Genomic DNA, 18,607 nt, shown 5'->3' on the forward strand with positions numbered 1-18,607 from the left:
AGCTTCAGCCCAAAAACCATGAGGTAACGCAGCATGTGACAACATAGAACGGACCTTCTCTTGAATGGTCCTATTCATCCTCTCTGCTATCCCGTTTTGTGGAGGATCATAAGGAGTAGAGAGCTCCCTGTTGATGCCTTTACCATCACAAAAGTCCTGAAACTGTTTGGACATATACTCTCCCCCATTGTCGGAACGCAAAGCCTTCAGTGTTTTGCCAGTTTGATTCTCAACACGAGCAACAAACTTCTGAAACACTGAGAATGTATCACTCTTTAAACGAAGAGGATAAACCCACACCTTGCGTGTGACATCATCAATAAAAGACACAAAATATTTTGCCCCTCCCAAAGAAAGCTGAGGCATCTCACATACATCTGTATGCACAAGCTCTAACTGAGCATCTTTCTGTCCAAGAGCTTTCTTGTGGGGGCACTGTAGTTGCCTGCCATATATACAATGCTCACAAAACTGAAAACTTGAAAACTTTAGAGAAGGCAAGTAACCCAAACGAGACAATTGCTCCATTCCTTTGACACTCATGTGTCCCAACCGGCTATGCCACATAGAAATTTCCGGCAGCTCGGTTGCATTTACATTAGCATGGTGACAAACACCTGCATGCATGAAGTAAAGAGTGTCCACCTTAGAGCCTCTGGCAACAACCAGTGAGCCCTTACTAATTTTCCACTTTCGACGACCAAATGTGGTAACATAATCAGCATCATCAAGCTATCCAGTAGAAAGCAGGTTCTTCTTGATCTCAGGCACATGCCTGACATCATGGAGCATAAGCTGTGAGCCATCTGAAAATACAAGCCTCACATCACCTCTGCCAAGAATCTTGCATGCATGGTTATCACCCAAATAAACTACTCCTTCATTGCCAGCAGTATACATGACAAACAAGTCTCTGCAACCTGTGACATGAAAGGAGGCACCTGAATCAATGATCCATGAGTGCATACCATGACCATCTCCTGTAAGAAGTGAATGGGCATCAAGTGAAGACGTGAATAGGACCTCATCCTCAATGTCACCTGCATGTGACACATTGATTTCTTCAATTTTGACTCCACTTTTGCCCTTTGGCTTCGCATCTTTGGCTTCATCTTTGTCTTTGTCTTTGCCTTTTCCCTTTTCCTTTTGATCATTTTTCCATTTGTAGCATTGCTTTTTGATGTGTCCCTTCTTGCCACAATAATGGCATTCCAAGTCCTTTTTGGAGCGGGACTTGCTCCTTCCCCGTTCTTGGCTTTTACCCCTTTGCTGGGATCTCCCACGTGCATTCATTGCATTTGACTTTCCAACAGAATTGTTCTTCCTGTTCATCTCTTTTTGAAGAAGAGCACCCTCAACATCTGCATATGACAGCATAGCATTCGAATTGCTAGTGGCTGTCCTGAATGTATCCCAACTCTCTGGCAAAGTGCATAAGAGAAAAGTGGCTTTGAACTCATCGTCCATTGCCAACTTTTGATTTATAACTTGGTTGACAATACCATTAAACTCATTTAGATGGGCTGTCATAGACGCCCCTTCCTTCATCTGAAGACCTATGAGTTTCTTCAACCAATACACTTTGCTTGAGGCACTTTGCTGGGCATACAAGTCCTGCAATCTCTGCCACATTCCCCAAGCTGTCTTCTCTTCACGAATGCTGAAAAGTAAAGAGTCTGACACAGATAATATGATAGTAGATCTTGCCAGCTCATCCATATCTTCCCACTCTTCAGCAGTAAGAGAAGCGGGCTTTACACCCCTTTCTTTGATAGGCTTGTGCTGCTTCTTCTCTGGAGCAACACATTGTAGCACTGGGTTTGCCAAATATCATAGTTATGTGAGCCTTCAAGCTTCTTGATGTGAAGCAATGAAGAGCTCTCACCTGTGGTTGCCATAGCAATATGCAACCTGTCAATGCCTGACTCCCTGCAAAATGTGCAAACACTGCACCAAAAGCACACAAAGTGCTCACAGTTGTTCTCCCAAGCTTTATCTCCCACTGCGGAAGCACAAATGCAACTCTACTCCCACTGTATGTGATGAAATCACCAAAATAGCTGCAGATTTAGGACAGCACCTTAAATGTGCTCTGTTCCCCTTCCAAAGTACTGTACAGCAGTACTAAGTGCTCACCAATGATGTACCAAACCTGTACCGGCAAGTACAGCAGCTGAAAATGAACCTTTTCTTCACTCAAATCAATGTGCAGCCATGCCAAAACTTGTACAAAGCTGTCCCAAATCTGTACCAGCAGGTACAGTAGCAATAAATGCTCTCCTGGCTGTCCAAATGAGTGAAAATCAGACTTTTACAGTCCCGAACACTGCATACAACAGTCCCGAACAGAAATTGGGCAAAAGCCCCTTGATTGCAAGCTGATTTCTGAGGATTCAAGGCATAAAAGTCTTGCCTGTTGCTTTGCCAAGCTCAACAAGCATAAAATCTTGAAAAGCCCCTTGATTTAAGATCAATTGCTGATCATACATGGTACATTGACGCACATGAAGGCATCCAGAGTCTTCGCGATGCTTCCCCCTGGCCACATATACATCTAATACATGAAAGCCCCTTGATTTACAGGCACATTGAGTGCTTGTCAGGCATTAACACATTGCCCAAAGCATCAACTGCGAGTGCCTGCATGCAAATCAACTTAATCGGCACAAAAGCTCCTTGATTTGCACTGCAATTTGCTGCAATTTTGCCCGAATGTGCGATTTCTCACATCATACAGCATGTATGAGTGCTTAATTGCACAATTACATCAAAAGCCCCAAATTTCGACAACCAATTTCCTGCAAATTGATCCTGATTGTGACCAATGTCACCTAATTTTGCCAATTTTGCTCAAAATTTGAGCAATTTGGCACCTGTACCTGCTCAATTGATTGAATTGATAAGAAATTCCCAAAATTGAAGGCAAATACCTCTTAATTTTTGAATTTCTCTGAGATTTGCAGGCTGAATTTTGTTGTTGTTGGAGAGGGGGGAGGCACGTCTTGCTGATGTTGCTACACGCTCAGGCTGATCCAAACGCTGCGGAGCTCTGCTATACAGTAGAGAACTTGCTGCACAGCCAACTGTACTGGTCCTGCTACGTTTCTGCTGCTGCTGCGCTACTTGCTGCCGCAAAAACAGCAGCGTATGTGTCTTCTCTTCACGCTACCCAGAGGATGCACAAGCCCGCCCAAGTGGCGTCAACATGTCCAGCCATCTTCACGAAAGCAGCGCATTCCGAGGGTGGAGTCGGAGCCGCCTCGACAGGTACCCAAGAGCAGCATGGAAGAATACACGTGTGTGACATGGAAGCTGCCGCCACTAGAAGCTCGCACTGCTTGTCGCCTACGTGCGAAGAGAAAAAAAAACTGCCGACTCAATGTTGCCGCCGTTCTTCTTCTTCGCTCGCCTGCCTAGTGGCTTTACGCCTTGTGGCCAGGCGCCTTGCTGCAAGCCTACGACTGGCTGTTGACTACCTGCGCTAGGCAGCCTGAGCTTCTTCCTCGTCCCAGATATGCCACCACGGCCTCTGCGCCAGGTGTGGGTTGCTATGCTGCGCTGCCTGTCATGGCAGCTTCTGACACCTGCAACACCCAAGCCAGTCACTTGCTTCGCTTGTAATGGGAGCCTACAAATACGGCATCTAGAGCCGTCAATTTTGCTGCCCTGCACTGGAGGTGTGTGAAGCGAAGGCTACAGAGATGAAACCGGTGGCACTTGCTGCAAGCTCTGATACCAGTTGAATGGGAGAGATAATTAGGGTTAGAGTTCATGTGGGAGACATACACAGAGAAACAAGGGAGAGAGAGTTGTGGGGATAAGTCAACTCATCAAGATGAGTGTGTGACTCCCCTATCACACATGTATATTGCACTAGTACACATAGTGCACTTAGTACATTAAAAGTACTAAGTGTACTATGTACTATAACTTATGGGCTTGTACACACTATAAGGGTGGGCATAATGCCTTTACCCCAACAGGAGTTAACAAGTTCTTGGCAGGCTTGAAGTGTTCTTCTGTGCTGGTTGAGTTCCTAGCCTTATTGTAATCAAAGCTCTTCTAATCAATCAAAGAAATACCGCAAGAGGCGCCTTTCTTTACTGCATTTACAACTTAAGCATGTGTGTTTGCACGACAGATTGATCACTGCCCTTTGATTTTTATCGAAGGTCGGTTTCACTATCTATCTCGCCTTGCTTGTTGCATCTATGTGTGTGTTGCCACATTGATCTCCACTACAATAGGGTTTACGGGAGGTAGTTCTGGGCATCTTTGGTTCCGTAAGACTAACACAAATACATCAAACAAGCAACCAAAACATTGCAGGCTAGCATGAAGGCATGTTGTAGGTGCATCAACTGTATTTGGTCAAATCTCCCATTCTCAAAGTACACATCCTTTTTTTTTTCCACAAAAGAAGATCGGTTCCATTAAAAAAACACCTCAAGGGCACAGACCTCAAGGTAAATTACAAAATGATAACATCAGAGGGCTTAGCCAAGTATCACCAAAGATAGAAAAAAGATAACCCCGGGCTCGAAGCTCTTAAGGGGTTATCAAAAATTTTTACAATCAAATTACAAGGCTAGGCTTTTCCTTTCTTTCTAGTAGATCTTCTAAGCTCCTTGTCAGGAGACTTTTCACAAGACTCTGCAAGGGTTGGAAAAAGCTTCTTGTACGATAAGCTCTCTCCCTTAGAAAAACTGCTAGAGCTCTGTTGCATCACAGGCTCAGGGGTTAATGAAGTAGGAGGAGGGGGTGGTTGAGCCGAAGAAAATCTGAAGAAGAAGGCGGGATCCTGCGTTTATACACCATCTCCACTCTCAAGCCCTCTGAGAGACGAGCGAACTTCCTCTTCCTTTTCTTAGCTGCCCTTCTTCTAGCTCTCTCTGCATCAGATCTTTGTCTTCTTAGTCCTAAAGAGTGTTTTTGACCCTTCACCTATGTCATCACCTGTTCTTCTACTCCCACATCATTAATTGTTACGACCCTGTGTTTTTCTCTGGACAAGATGCAGGTGTGCACGGGGACATGGTGGACAGTGTAAATGGCATCAGGTGGGAGTGAAGATGGAAGCCCATGTGTGGATAACCCCATGTGTGAAAGGGGGCAAAGAGACATTAATTAAAAAGGTTTTATAACCTTTGGTGGCCATAAAGTTAATGTTTTAAAGGTTTCAAAACCTTAGGAGGCCACTAAGCAATATTTAGAGGTTACTCCACTTTTGGAGGCGCTGGTCTCTCTCTTGCTTTTGGGGAGGCGTGCAACTTCTCATGCGTGGAAGGGAGGAGAAGTGGGTCGACTGCATGTTTGCTGCAGGAACAGACTGCGCATATCAGGCTGCTGCTGGTACAGGCGGCGCAGGCAGGTCTGTACGACTGTACGGACAGCTGTACGGACAGGACAGAAACTGGCGCTGGACAGTTCTGCTACAGGCGGCGCTGGCCAGATTTGGTTGTGCAGGTACAGGCGCTTACAGGCAGGTGTACGACTGCAAGTACAGCTGTACGATTGCAGGTACAGCTGTACGACTGCATGCACAGGTGTACGGACAGGTAAAGCTGGTACAGGCGGCTACTGTACGACAGCTAATACAGGTGGCAGTTGCACACTATTGGGTACGGGTGGCTGCTGATGTTGACCTGTTCGGAAAGGTGGCTGCAGGCGTGTGCTTTTTGGAGGACACTGTGTTTCTACAGAAAGCTAGTGCTGTTTTTCCATGAACATAGACATCATGACGATGGCGTTCAACTGATGGAATTTTCAGCCTTTCTATGCTTTGATTCGGGACTGTTTTGGGACAGTTTATGCGCTGTTTTTGTTTGGTCGCAAATTCAGCTATGTGCTTGGGTCTTTGGCTGCAAGTACAAGGTCATGTGGTTATGTTTCTTGGCATGGGAGTGAAGCAAGCTCGCATGGCTGCGTGCTCATGGAGCAGATTGTTTTCTCTTGCTAGAAAGGAACAGTGGGAACTACAGTATGGGCATCTCTATGTTGCCAGAAGTTTCAAAGGGAAACAGGCCTAAGGGTTTCATGTGGAAACAGGTCGTAGGTTTCTCGAGGAAACATGTTTTTGGGTTTCTCCAGGAGATAGGTCACATGCAGGCAGAAGGTACAGGAGTGGACACATGTATGGTACAGCCTTGCTACTGATTAGACAGGGGACAGGGAATCCATGACAGAGATGGATAGTACCCTTGGATGGTAGAGAGGGTTTGTACAGGTGTGTCAACTGTATGGTATGCTGTGCTGTGATACGAGTTCTCTTTTGAGAGATAGTTTGGGAGTCTGTGTTGTGATGCAGGAGCACTGGATGTGTCAGGGTGTGATGCTGTTCATAGTGTGAGAGGCTATGGATGGTTGTGGCAGCCTTGATCATGGGAGAAAGCTTCTGTATGCAGACTCAATGTGAAGGGTCTTTTGATATGAACAATGGCTGGACTTGTTTGTGGATGCCGTGTGGACAAGAAGCCAGATGCAGGTTCTTTGCAGGCTTCAGGAGTTCTACTGGGACGGCTGAATTACCAGCCTTATATTGTAATCAAAGCTCTTAAAATCAATTAAAGAAATACCGCAAGGGGCGCCACTGCGATTTGGGGCCAATCGGTGTCCGTGTACTATTTGCAGGAGCACTCTAGCTCCCCCTGTTTGTTTTCCTTTTCTAGGTCCTCAATGGTGTTGAAGTGTTTTATGTGCAAATGTTTGTTCCACCGCCCTTTGCTTTCTGAAGGCCGGTTTACAAGGTTCCGTTGCCGGGACACATCGTCGACTTTCTCAAGGAGGCGAGCTCGTGGTTGTCTCATGAGAGTCACATCAAAAGCTTCAACATGAGGAAAGTGAAAAGGAAGTGCAGGACACAGTACAGGATTTTGTGTCTTTGCCTATATGAGGTGAAGAGCAAGAGCTGAAGATGAAGTTCAGGAGAAAAGACACCAAGGACAAGAAGTAGTCGGCCAGGAACAAGAAGCAGTTGAAGTGTTATGGTGCAGGAGATGCGTTGAAGGCTATGGCTTTCGACAGTTAGTCACTGGTCGTATCTTCACAGAGGCTTCATGGGTTCGGAAGACAGTTTCTTTCTATGTTAGTGGTGATCTACTATGCTTCATCGAGGACTTGTGCTTACCACTTGGGGTGGAGTGCAAGCAGGTTTTGGGTGCCTGAGGATGTATCAGATGAGGCTCAGAGGGAAGTGGAGGAACTTGACGAGGTTCTTATTCCTGAGCTTATACTGGCACATCAGGAAAGAAAGGTACAGAGTAAGGTTTCCCATCGCTATCCTGTGAAGTTCAAGAGCTGTTCACTGATGGATACGAAGTGGATGGAAGAGGTTCACTGATGGATGCGAAGTGGATGGAGGAGGGTGACTTAGCAGATTCACCTGAGGATTTGCAGCTTTATCTTGATGCCTATGAGTTGGAGTCGACTCTTGTTACGGCTCATTCAGGTTTAGCAGAGCATAGGTCTGGAGCATTGCCTGATGCTCAAGAGGGGGGTAGCACCTCCACTCCCTTGTTGTTACAGACAGGCTCATTTGTTATCTAGGAGTCGCTTGGTGACATCTTTGTATTCACCCGAAGGTACTGAGGCTGACAGTACATCTGCTTATGGGACTTCTATGATATTGTGTACTAGTCACAGGAGATGGTGGTTGAGTAAGGTTCACAGTCGCGCGCACCTGGAACTCTAACTGCAACTATGGATAACTTTATGGAGGACATAAGTCTTGCGAGCAGTCCTAGAGTTGGTTTGGTTCATGGAAATATGGATCGAACTCTGTTTGTGCATGTATGCATACACTTTTTGAGGTAGAGGTATTTTTGTATTCTGGTGCCATTGGATCCTGGTACCATTGAGAATACATTGGGAAATACTCTGCATTGTGTTATGTGCTGCATGTATGTTGGTATGATGCATCAAGTGCTTTATTATGTCATGGATGCACCATTGGGTGTAACTCCTGCGGGATGGCCATGAGACATATGTGGGAAAGTACTTAGTGGATGTAGTGTTTGGATGCATTGAGTGCTTTCATATGCTTATGTTTTACCTTCAGTCGTGGGTCCTGCGGGATGCCCATGGGCGTAAGGCTTGCGAGCAGCCCTTAGACTGTTACTTTGGAATAGGTAGAGCATCTTGAGGAGCATATTGTTTGCGAATGCATATGTGTGTCATGCATATGTGTGCCATATGTAGAATGATGCATGGATTTGTTTTTGGCTAACACAGTTAACGTGTTTCCATTTGGTTTTAGACTTTTGCTGTAGGTTCTGAAGGAACAAGCAAGAGGACAGTGTGGCTTATTGTGCAGGATGATTGTTCTATCATCCAGATGCATTGGAAGGCCATTGTTTTTGCCATATGGGGTATCTTTACTCATGCGATGCTTTACTGTGCCATTGAGTGCAATCGAGGACGCTTGCCATTTTTCAAGAGGGGGGTATGTTACGACCCTGTGTTTTTCTCTGGACAAGATGCAGGTGTGCACGGGGACATGGTGGACAGTGTAAATGGCATCAGGTGGGAGTGAAGATGGAAGCCCATGTGTGGATAACCCCATGTGTGAAAGGGGGCAAAGAGACATTAATTAAAAAGGTTTTATAACCTTTGGTGGCCATAAAGTTAATGTTTTAAAGGTTTCAAAACCTTAGGAGGCCACTAAGCAATATTTAGAGGTTACTCCACTTTTGGAGGCGCTGGTCTCTCTCTTGCTTTTGGGGAGGCGTGCAACTTCTCATGCGTGGAAGGGAGGAGAAGTGGGTCGACTGCATGTTTGCTGCAGGAACAGACTGCGCATATCAGGCTGCTGCTGGTACAGGCGGCGCAGGCAGGTCTGTACGACTGTACGGACAGCTGTACGGACAGGACAGAAACTGGCGCTGGACAGTTCTGCTACAGGCGGCGCTGGCCAGATTTGGTTGTGCAGGTACAGGCGCTTACAGGCAGGTGTACGACTGCAAGTACAGCTGTACGATTGCAGGTACAGCTGTACGACTGCATGCACAGGTGTACGGACAGGTAAAGCTGGTACAGGCGGCTACTGTACGACAGCTAATACAGGTGGCAGTTGCACACTATTGGGTACGGGTGGCTGCTGATGTTGACCTGTTCGGAAAGGTGGCTGCAGGCGTGTGCTTTTTGGAGGACACTGTGTTTCTACAGAAAGCTAGTGCTGTTTTTCCATGAACATAGACATCATGACGATGGCGTTCAACTGATGGAATTTTCAGCCTTTCTATGCTTTGATTCGGGACTGTTTTGGGACAGTTTATGCGCTGTTTTTGTTTGGTCGCAAATTCAGCTATGTGCTTGGGTCTTTGGCTGCAAGTACAAGGTCATGTGGTTATGTTTCTTGGCATGGGAGTGAAGCAAGCTCGCATGGCTGCGTGCTCATGGAGCAGATTGTTTTCTCTTGCTAGAAAGGAACAGTGGGAACTACAGTATGGGCATCTCTATGTTGCCAGAAGTTTCAAAGGGAAACAGGCCTAAGGGTTTCATGTGGAAACAGGTCGTAGGTTTCTCGAGGAAACATGTTTTTGGGTTTCTCCAGGAGATAGGTCACATGCAGGCAGAAGGTACAGGAGTGGACACATGTATGGTACAGCCTTGCTACTGATTAGACAGGGGACAGGGAATCCATGACAGAGATGGATAGTACCCTTGGATGGTAGAGAGGGTTTGTACAGGTGTGTCAACTGTATGGTATGCTGTGCTGTGATACGAGTTCTCTTTTGAGAGATAGTTTGGGAGTCTGTGTTGTGATGCAGGAGCACTGGATGTGTCAGGGTGTGATGCTGTTCATAGTGTGAGAGGCTATGGATGGTTGTGGCAGCCTTGATCATGGGAGAAAGCTTCTGTATGCAGACTCAATGTGAAGGGTCTTTTGATATGAACAATGGCTGGACTTGTTTGTGGATGCCGTGTGGACAAGAAGCCAGATGCAGGTTCTTTGCAGGCTTCAGGAGTTCTACTGGGACGGCTGAATTACCAGCCTTATATTGTAATCAAAGCTCTTAAAATCAATTAAAGAAATACCGCAAGGGGCGCCACTGCGATTTGGGGCCAATCGGTGTCCGTGTACTATTTGCAGGAGCACTCTAGCTCCCCCTGTTTGTTTTCCTTTTCTAGGTCCTCAATGGTGTTGAAGTGTTTTATGTGCAAATGTTTGTTCCACCGCCCTTTGCTTTCTGAAGGCCGGTTTACATTAATAATATTCTCCATCTCCACAGCATCCTTTCTATGCTGTGAGGAGACCCTGTGCCGAGTGCATTCCGCTGCTAAATGTCCTTTCCTTCCACATACGAAGCAATGTCCTGGAAAGCCAATGAAGAAGATTCTCTGTAGATGTTCTCCACCATGAATGGATGGAAAGGAGAGAAGTCGGGGAGGATTTTTCGCTAAGGCAGGAGGAAGAACAACTTAGGCAAGGGGTCTTATCCTCCCCCGTATATGAAACATCACCAATCACATAGCCAATGCATCCTACAATCTCTTTCACAAAAGGCACATATTCTGGGAGCAGACCTGGAAGTCTAGCTGTAACAATCAAACCCCCATTCAAGCTAGATAAATCCATGCCATGTGTCCATCTTGTAAAAACACCTAATTCAAAGTACACACTCTTATGAGTGTGTAAGTGACCTTATCATGTCACTTCACTTCTACTTCACTCATTCTTATCAATCTACTTTGTTATGCTTCCATGTATCTCTCCTTGCTTTTTGCGTCTATGTGTGTATTGCTACATTGACTCCAACAAGTTTTACAGGAGGTGGTTTTGGGTATCTTGGGTGTCACATGCGGAAGCTCTTGGAGTCTTCTTGCAGCCCTAAACACCATCCTGGAACAACTTGATGCAAAACGCAAGCGAGAGAGAGAGAGAGAGAGAGAGAGAGAGAGAGAGAGAGATGGCTGAGTTTCAATATATTCTATAGTACAAAAAGGTGTACAAATCTTGGTTAGCGCTAGGTTGCCATCAAAAGGTGGTCTTTCACCTAATCTAATCCTAAGTCTAGTGACTCAGCCCATGGGAGGCTGAATGATCTAACCAATGAGCAAACTATACCTTATATAGGCCTTGGGAATCCCAATGGACTGGTCGACCTGTTGTCAGCCAGGTCTTGGACAAGTCCATGTCTATCTGCTACTAACAAGAGATAAATCCCTTCATGCGCTAGCCGACAACCTCCTAAATCCTCCACAAGGCTGCCTTGTCCACACAAGCAGTGCATGCTCCTAAAACTGGTCCAAAACCTTGCTTTATGTGTTGCCCTTTAAGGATCAGCCTTGGGATTAGCATGTACATGTGCATGCACATGACATCCCTCTCTGCTAAACTTGATGATGGGATTCCAACTTTTGTTCTTGGATGACTATCATCATCCCATTGTCTCTTCCTAGAGTTCCAAGCCTGTCATCCTTCCCTTCTTGGCAATCTTCTTACTAAGAACCCTGACTGGTCTCCAAATCCACTCCAAATTTGATGAAGATCTTTGCATTTGTTCCATCCTGCCCCCTATCCCTTCATGCCTTGTCCTTGAACACTTTCTCTGGTCTTCTTTTCCTGAGTATTGATTCTGGCACTCTCACTCCACTCCTTGGAGGATCATCCTTCCGTGAACCGTTGCCCGAAAGCCTTTCCTAGTGTATCCCAGGTGGCATCCGGCTCACAGGATTGCCATTCCCCTTGGACCTTGTGGAACACCAACAACCAACCTCCTGGGAACTTCTTCCATGTCTCGTGTTCCTTTCCTTGGACTGTGCACCTTCATCTTGGACTGAATTAGTGTTTAGCCTTGCTGAGTTTGATGCTTTGATACCAATGTCACATGTGGAAGCTCTAGGAGTCTTCTTTCAGCCCCAAACACCATCCTGGAACAACTTGATGCAAAACGCAAGGAAGAGAGATGGAGAGAAGAGAGAGAGATAGCTGAGTTTCACTGTATTCTATAGTACAAAAAGGTGTACAAATCTTGGTCAGCCTAGGCTGCCAGCCTGCCATCAAAAGGTGGTATTTCACCTAATCTAATCCTAAGTCTAGCGACTTAGCCAATGGGAGGCTGAATGGTCTAACCAATGAGCAAACTATGCCTTATATAGGCCTTGGGAATCCCAATGGACTGGTCGACTTATTGTCGGCCAGGTCCTGGACAAGTCCATGTCCATTTGCTACAGCTGACAGGAGATAAATCCCTTCATGCGTTGGCTGAAGCCTTTTGAATCCTCCACAAGGCTTCCCTGCCCACACAACGAGTACATGCTCCTAAAAGTGGTTCAAAACCTTGTCTTTATCTGTTGCCCTTCAAGGATCAGCCCTGGGATCAACATGTACATGTGCATGCACATGACACTGGGTCCGGTAAGACTAACACAAATACATCAAACATGCAACCAAAACATTGCATACGAACATTGTAGGCAACCATGAATGTATGTTGCAAGTGCATCAAATGTATTTGGTCAAATCTCCCATTCTCAACAAAGATAGTATCTGCGTGCTCAAGGGAGCTAGGCATGAACACAAATCCTAGGCTTGAGCATCGAGGGCTCATCCAAGCCATTTGGGCTCATGTGAGCCATCATGGGATCCATTCAAATCCTTGGGTTCATTCAAGCCTAGTGCGTGGCCCCTCCAAAGCCAAAAGTTTGTTGGGGAGGGGCACCCATCGTGACTTGAAATATTAAAGGCTCGTTGTGCCAACTGTTGGAAATTGGGTGGGGGCCAAGTCCCGGGAGGTTACCCAATCTAGTTGTTTCACGCCCGTGCACGCTGAATTGGAGGTTTCTACAAATTGGTCTAGCCATCTAGACCCCAAAACCTTAAGGTGATGGAGGACCTCCAGTCTATCTATTTTGTGGAAATCTCCTAGTGCGACGCTTGGCACCTCTTTTGTCAACACCTCCCTTGGTGCCAACTTGTCCACTTTTTCTTAGCTCAGAGGTTAAACTTGTCCATGCGTTCTTAGCTCGGAGGATCAACTTAGCTTCTGTAGTAGCTCAAAGGTTATACTTCAAGTTTCAACCCATGGCTTTGTTACCATGTTGGAAATTGGGTGGGGGCCAAGTCCTGGAAGGTCAGCCATCCCGCTTGTATTCACGCCAGTGCACGCTTAATTGGAGGTTTCCACAAGTTGGTCTAGCCATCCAGACCCCAAAACCTTAAGGTGATGGAGGACCTCCGGTCTATATATTATGTGGAAATCTCCTAGTGCTACGCTTGGCACCACGTTTCTCAACAAACTATTGAGTAGAGCTCCCACTAAGAGTTTTAAAGCTAATGTTTCTTTGCAATTTTGTTTGTGAAACTCGGTGTTGACCTCGCCTTTCACTTCTTGCAGTTGGTGTTCTACTTCCCTCTCAAGGACACCCACTGCTCTAGCCGTTGTGGAGATTGCTCTCTGCAACCTTGGTGTTGGAAAGGGTCACTTTCCTATATCATGAGCTTCTACCAAAGCTAATTGGCTTTCAACTGCACCTAACCTTGCCTTGAGTTTGAGATTCTCCTTTTGCATGTTGAAGTTACACCGTCCATTCATTTTGACGAGCGTAAGGAGGTTTTCTTGGTGAGGCTAGGCTCCCACGAACAAGAGTTTCATGGTTCTCTTCATGTGTGAATAGAAAGCTCCTCTTAGGGGATAGAAAGGAAACCTTGAGTTTCTTTTTCATTTCTTTTGCTGCAGGTACTACCCAGCAGAAATCTGAGTCAAGTGAATAGAAAGCTCCTCTTAGGGGATAGAAAGGAAACCTTGGGTTTCTTTTTCATTTCTTTTTCTGCAGGTACTACCCAGCAGAAATCTGAGCCGCCTATTTCCCACCAAAGATTGATTGTGAACTGTGATTGTCTATGGACATTGGAGCTCGTCTAGTGGGGAAACTGAAAATGTTGAGTTGATGTCGTGGTCACCAAAGGTTGTCCACTTGCATGTTGTGGAGTGCTGCCAGCTGTGTCATGCTTTTGGCTCTACCTGGACAAGGTGTGTTGCGGTGCAATGCACTATACCAATCAATTTAAGGCTCCCCAAATCTTAACATTTAACCCCCCTTGGGTTGCAACCTTTATATGTGGAAAGTTTTGGCTGTTCCTGCTGCTTTTTTCTTCCCTTCATGGTTTTTCTATTCACTTATTTATCTTGACTTGATGCAGGTACTTCGAAAATTTTGGAGTAATAACTGATCTCTACATGCCTAAGGTGAATCCTTCTTTTAAGTCTTTACATTTTTCCACAAAGCTATGTAAACTGTCACAAACTTTGAAATTGTCACATAAATCATCCCGAGGCATTATGTTCATAAGTCAAGACTCATCTGTCATGACTATTAAGGGACATTAGGTTTAAGCATCAGCTGGGAACTCCAACATTGTGAATCTATCTAGACTGGTTGCAAATAATTTAAATTAACATTGTTAAATTGATTTGTTTCCCGATTGATTGAATTGAAAGTCTCCGTTATGTTCAATTGGAATTGTCTATAATGATTACACCACTATAATGAAAGAAAGTACCTAGCACATGGATTTAGCTGCAAATAGGAGGAATTGCAGGGTTTCAATTGCTGAAGCTCCAGAATGCTGACCATTGGTTGAGTTAGCACAAATTGGCAAAGGCATTTGGGTGTTTCTTCATTTGCAAATAGAAACTCTGCTGGTGCACAAACGGGTGGAAAACTCTTTTTTTTTTTTAAATTTGTGCAAACAGATACAGTGGGGTAGGGAGCGGCTTTTTGAGTTTTTTTTTTAGGGGATTTGATTATTTTGAAGCTTTTGTCGTTTTTGCTAAGGTCCCAACTTATCAAAACAAACGTTGTTACTAATGTCCCAGTTTACCAAACACATGTTTTAAGTTGCAATTTTGCAGGCACCCTACCGACTTTTTTGGGGGTTTTTTTTAATTTTTTGAAGCTGATGTTGTTTTAACTAAGGTCCCAACTTATCAAAACAAACATTTTTTCCATACAAATGTTTTGAAGTTGCAATTTTGTAGGCATTTCACACAGTTGACAATGGGCTGCACCCACCCCATATGTAAACGCTGTTGGGACCCTCCCAATGGCCTGTTTTGAATTTATGGTAAGTTGTAAGTCAATGAGATTCTATAGTGATCTCAGAAGTTAAGGAAATTCTCACCTTCTTTTTATTAAGCGAGGAGGTTCATTAATGAACATTTTTAAGACCCTGGGAGTCAGGATGCTGATCCGCCTTGGTCTGGCTCAAGCATTTACACCTAGTGGGTCCTTGTGGTATGAGACACTAGGGCTTGGGTGAGGTTACAGGATGGTGTGGGTAGAGCCTCAGGCTTGTGGGGGCTTTCAAGAGGAACAATGGCTGGGTGGTGAACTAGCCAGTCCCCCCTATGAGGTTCCTAGGTGTAGAGATCCTTGTGAAGCAGTCCCAGAAATATGATTTTTGTATTTGTTAATATGAAGTGGCCAGCCGACATGCATACTAACATCTTTTTTTTTGGGTTTAGACTGATTATTTAATTTTTTAAAGGTTATTTAACCTGACCTTTTTTAAATTCAAATCGCCGCTTCTGGCATGGGCTCTTATAGTGAGGGTAAGTTATCTGTTTTACTAGCAACCATGTGTTGTCATGTCAGGATCAAGGTGCCAAAACTCATCGGGGGATTGGATTTATTACTTTCGAGAACCCGGGTGAATGTGACTTTCTGCTTGAAAACGATTCCATTAGTACGTTTTGCATAAATTTTTCCTTCTCCAATCACCCTGCTTCTGATTCAAAGATGTTTTCTTCTATCTGTAGAATCTGTAGCCAAGGTCATGGCAGAAACCCATGAAATTGGAGGATCAACAGTAGCAGTGGATGAAGCTAGTCCGAAGGTATCTATTGGCAATGTTTGTGTTTTTTTGAATGGATTTTGGGTGCCATGAAAGAAACCCTAACATTGTTTGGTTTTTGCAGGATGAAGGTGGCAAATCATTTAATGCCAAGAGTAATCAGCCCATGAAGAGTAATTATTTTGATAGAGAGAGAGATTATCGTGGTGCATATGGATCATATAGTCCCTACATGGCCACTAGTGCAGGTGGTTCTAGGTTTGGTGCTTATGGCTTGTCTTCCTATGGAGCCTATGACTATCCAGAATCTCGTTTTGGTAGTGAATTTGGGCCTAGTGGACTCAGTGGTGGTGGGTATGGTGGGAGCAACTGGTCTGGTCCACCCCTTAGTAGTGGTGGTGCATGGTCTGCCAGCTATAGTGGCCCCGAACCACCATCTAGTGTAGGTGCAAGGAACAGGATTTTTGTAGGGAGGCTTCCCTCGGAGGCTACTACTGAGGATTTACGTCGGTATTTTGGGAGCTTCGGACGTATTTTAGATGTCTTTGTACCAAAGGTCAGTTTTGTGTGTGTGTGTGTGTGTGTGTGTGTTTAATTGAACTTTGCAATCTATGCTAATAAGCTGGGTACAAACCTGCAGGATTCAGGCCATCACCGTGGATTTGCTTTCGTAACGTTTTCTGATCAAGGGCCAGCTGAACGTGTCTCTCAGAGATCGCATGAACTCCTTGGCCACCAGGTTTGTCTGCTGGCATGCTTTTTTTGGGGGGGTTTAAGTTTGTGGTTGCTTACATAGTTTTGGAAACTCGAACAGATTACAGTAGAGCGAGATTCAAGTGGCAGCCTTGGGGACGGTTATCTAGGTGGTGAATCAGGCATGTATGGAGGAACTGTGAGCTCAGCATACTCAGGAAGCAATGTTAGAAGCAGTCTTGACCATTATAACACAGTAAGTTTGTCCACACCCTTCCTTTTATAGAAAATAAGGCTGGTTATGCCTAAATGCTGGTCTACCATTGCATGGGCAGGGCCTTGGCCTGGCAAGGTTGCCAACACTCATGGGCGGCCATGATGGGTTAGCCCCACAAGCCTGCACATTATGTTTGAAGTGTGTAGTCCTTTTGCTTGCTTGCTGTTATCTGAGCTGATCATTTTACTCCACACTATATTTCATAGTGATCTTAGCTTGCTCATTATACATATTTAAGGTTTTGGTTGGTGGTTGTGCAGTGGGGAGGGGCCTACAGTGGTGTAGGGCCAACTGCCGGTGCCGACAGATTCTCAAGAGCGGATGCTCGCTACAGGCCTTATTAAGAAGTTGCTGCTACCCAAATTTGGATCCTTCCACCATTATCTTGAGGAGCTGCAGCTCTTGAGATGTGTTGTTGTAGGTGGATATAATACAACAGTTCCATGATGGTAGAATTTTGAAAAAGCAAGTTGTTTTGTTTTAACTACATCAAACCTGGGCCAGGAGCTTGCATTTCATAAGCAGGATGAATATTTTTGTTAAACTTCTGTTTTCGTGGTCTTATGCATAAAAATCAGTTCTGTATACAGGTCACAGTTGGCCTCAGTTGATGCTTAATCTATCTCATTAGTTTTCGTACTCGGGGTTCCAAGGTGCAACCAAAGATGTGGCAACTGTTGTTGCCGTGATGTGAAAGTGAGCTGCAAGGCCAGTTCGTGCAGATCGGGAGGCCTTGTGGACATGTATCCTGGGCCCACCGGAAGTGGCTCATCGCCTTAGTACCAAGCGGAACAGGAAGGGCACTAGGGAGCACCCGTTGCTGAACAAAGTGGGAGATAGCAAAATGGTAGCCTTGCGCCTCGAGAAGAAACACTGGACGGTGGACACAACAAGAGTAGAGGGCAGGGACCATACACACACGCAAGAGGCAGAGAAGCTGAGGCGTAACATGGTCCCCTCTAAGAAGGCTCAATCCACCCTGTCGTCGGTCTTCTTGAAGTCCAAAAGAAGCACAACAAGGTCCTTGCTTTGAAGCTTGGCTGTCTGTAGCCTCTTAGAAATTGAAGATGTTATTTAGGATGCTCCTATCCTGTTGAACTTGTTTGAGTCGTGTGGATCAGGTCCGGGAGGTACGGTTGCAGGTGAAGACTGATTGCCTTGGCTAGGATCTTGTAAGCCATTCCTAAGAGGATGATGGGCCAAAGCTCCAGTTTGTCACTGCCCTCTTTCGGGATGTGGCAAATAAGACCCTCCGCCAAGTGCTCGGGGGGAGTGGGTCCTCATAACCTCATTGAAAGCTGCTCAAAATCCTACCTTCATGAGGTCCCAGTGGTGCAAGAAGAGGGAAACCCGTAGGCTGGCCTCCCTGGACACTTCCGTCATAGGAGTGCCTGTAGAGCAAGGTGAAGAGCCCATCTAAAGTGAAAGGGGTGTCCAAGAAGCTCTGCAAGGGCGTCACATGGTGCCAAACCCATCGGGGCGAGCCTCTTTACACTGGGGGAAGTCTGGGTTGACAGAGAGCAAGCTATGGTAAAACTCCGATGCCATGTCCTGAACTTGGGGGGAGTCTGATGGAACCGAACTGTCGTGCCTTCGCAGAGCTTGAATTCTCCGAGGGCAAAAATGGGACTTCGTAGCAGCAAAAAACGCTGCAGAAAGTCTCTCCCATCTGGGACCAGAAGGAAGCTCTTGCATGATACCTACACTCCACCCTCTGCTTCTCCAATGCCTCGGGGTAATCCAGGTGGCCTCTGGGTGTTCTCCTGTCGGTGTCCGGTCAAGACCCGGCACTTACGTGGTTCCGGACCACCTAGTCGGCTCTCCAAGAGCGGCAACTAATG

The 18,607-nt window shown here is 45.7% G+C and overlaps 1 protein-coding gene across 1 annotated transcript in view; it reads left to right on the forward strand.

The window, feature by feature from the left end:
- LOC147604072 (heterogeneous nuclear ribonucleoprotein 1-like) overlaps window positions 1–17,310 on the forward strand; it is a 61,174-nt gene extending 43,864 nt beyond the window's left edge. The window contains exons 6-12 of the mRNA XM_086795069.1: window positions 14,144–14,189; window positions 15,598–15,652; window positions 15,762–15,838; window positions 15,921–16,352; window positions 16,437–16,535; window positions 16,611–16,745; window positions 17,027–17,310. Coding sequence (XP_086651195.1) covers window positions 14,144–14,189; window positions 15,598–15,652; window positions 15,762–15,838; window positions 15,921–16,352; window positions 16,437–16,535; window positions 16,611–16,745; window positions 17,027–17,110 — 928 coding nt within the window. The 3' untranslated portion in view covers window positions 17,111–17,310. The remainder of the gene's footprint in view (window positions 1–14,143; window positions 14,190–15,597; window positions 15,653–15,761; window positions 15,839–15,920; window positions 16,353–16,436; window positions 16,536–16,610; window positions 16,746–17,026) is intronic.
- The last annotated feature ends 1,297 nt before the right edge of the window (window positions 17,311–18,607 follow it).

Source organism: Cibotium barometz, chromosome 62, assembly GCF_041138505.1.
Source record: "Cibotium barometz isolate CiBa-2024 chromosome 62, ASM4113850v1, whole genome shotgun sequence".
Classification (NCBI taxonomy): Eukaryota; Viridiplantae; Streptophyta; class Polypodiopsida; order Cyatheales; family Cibotiaceae; genus Cibotium; species Cibotium barometz.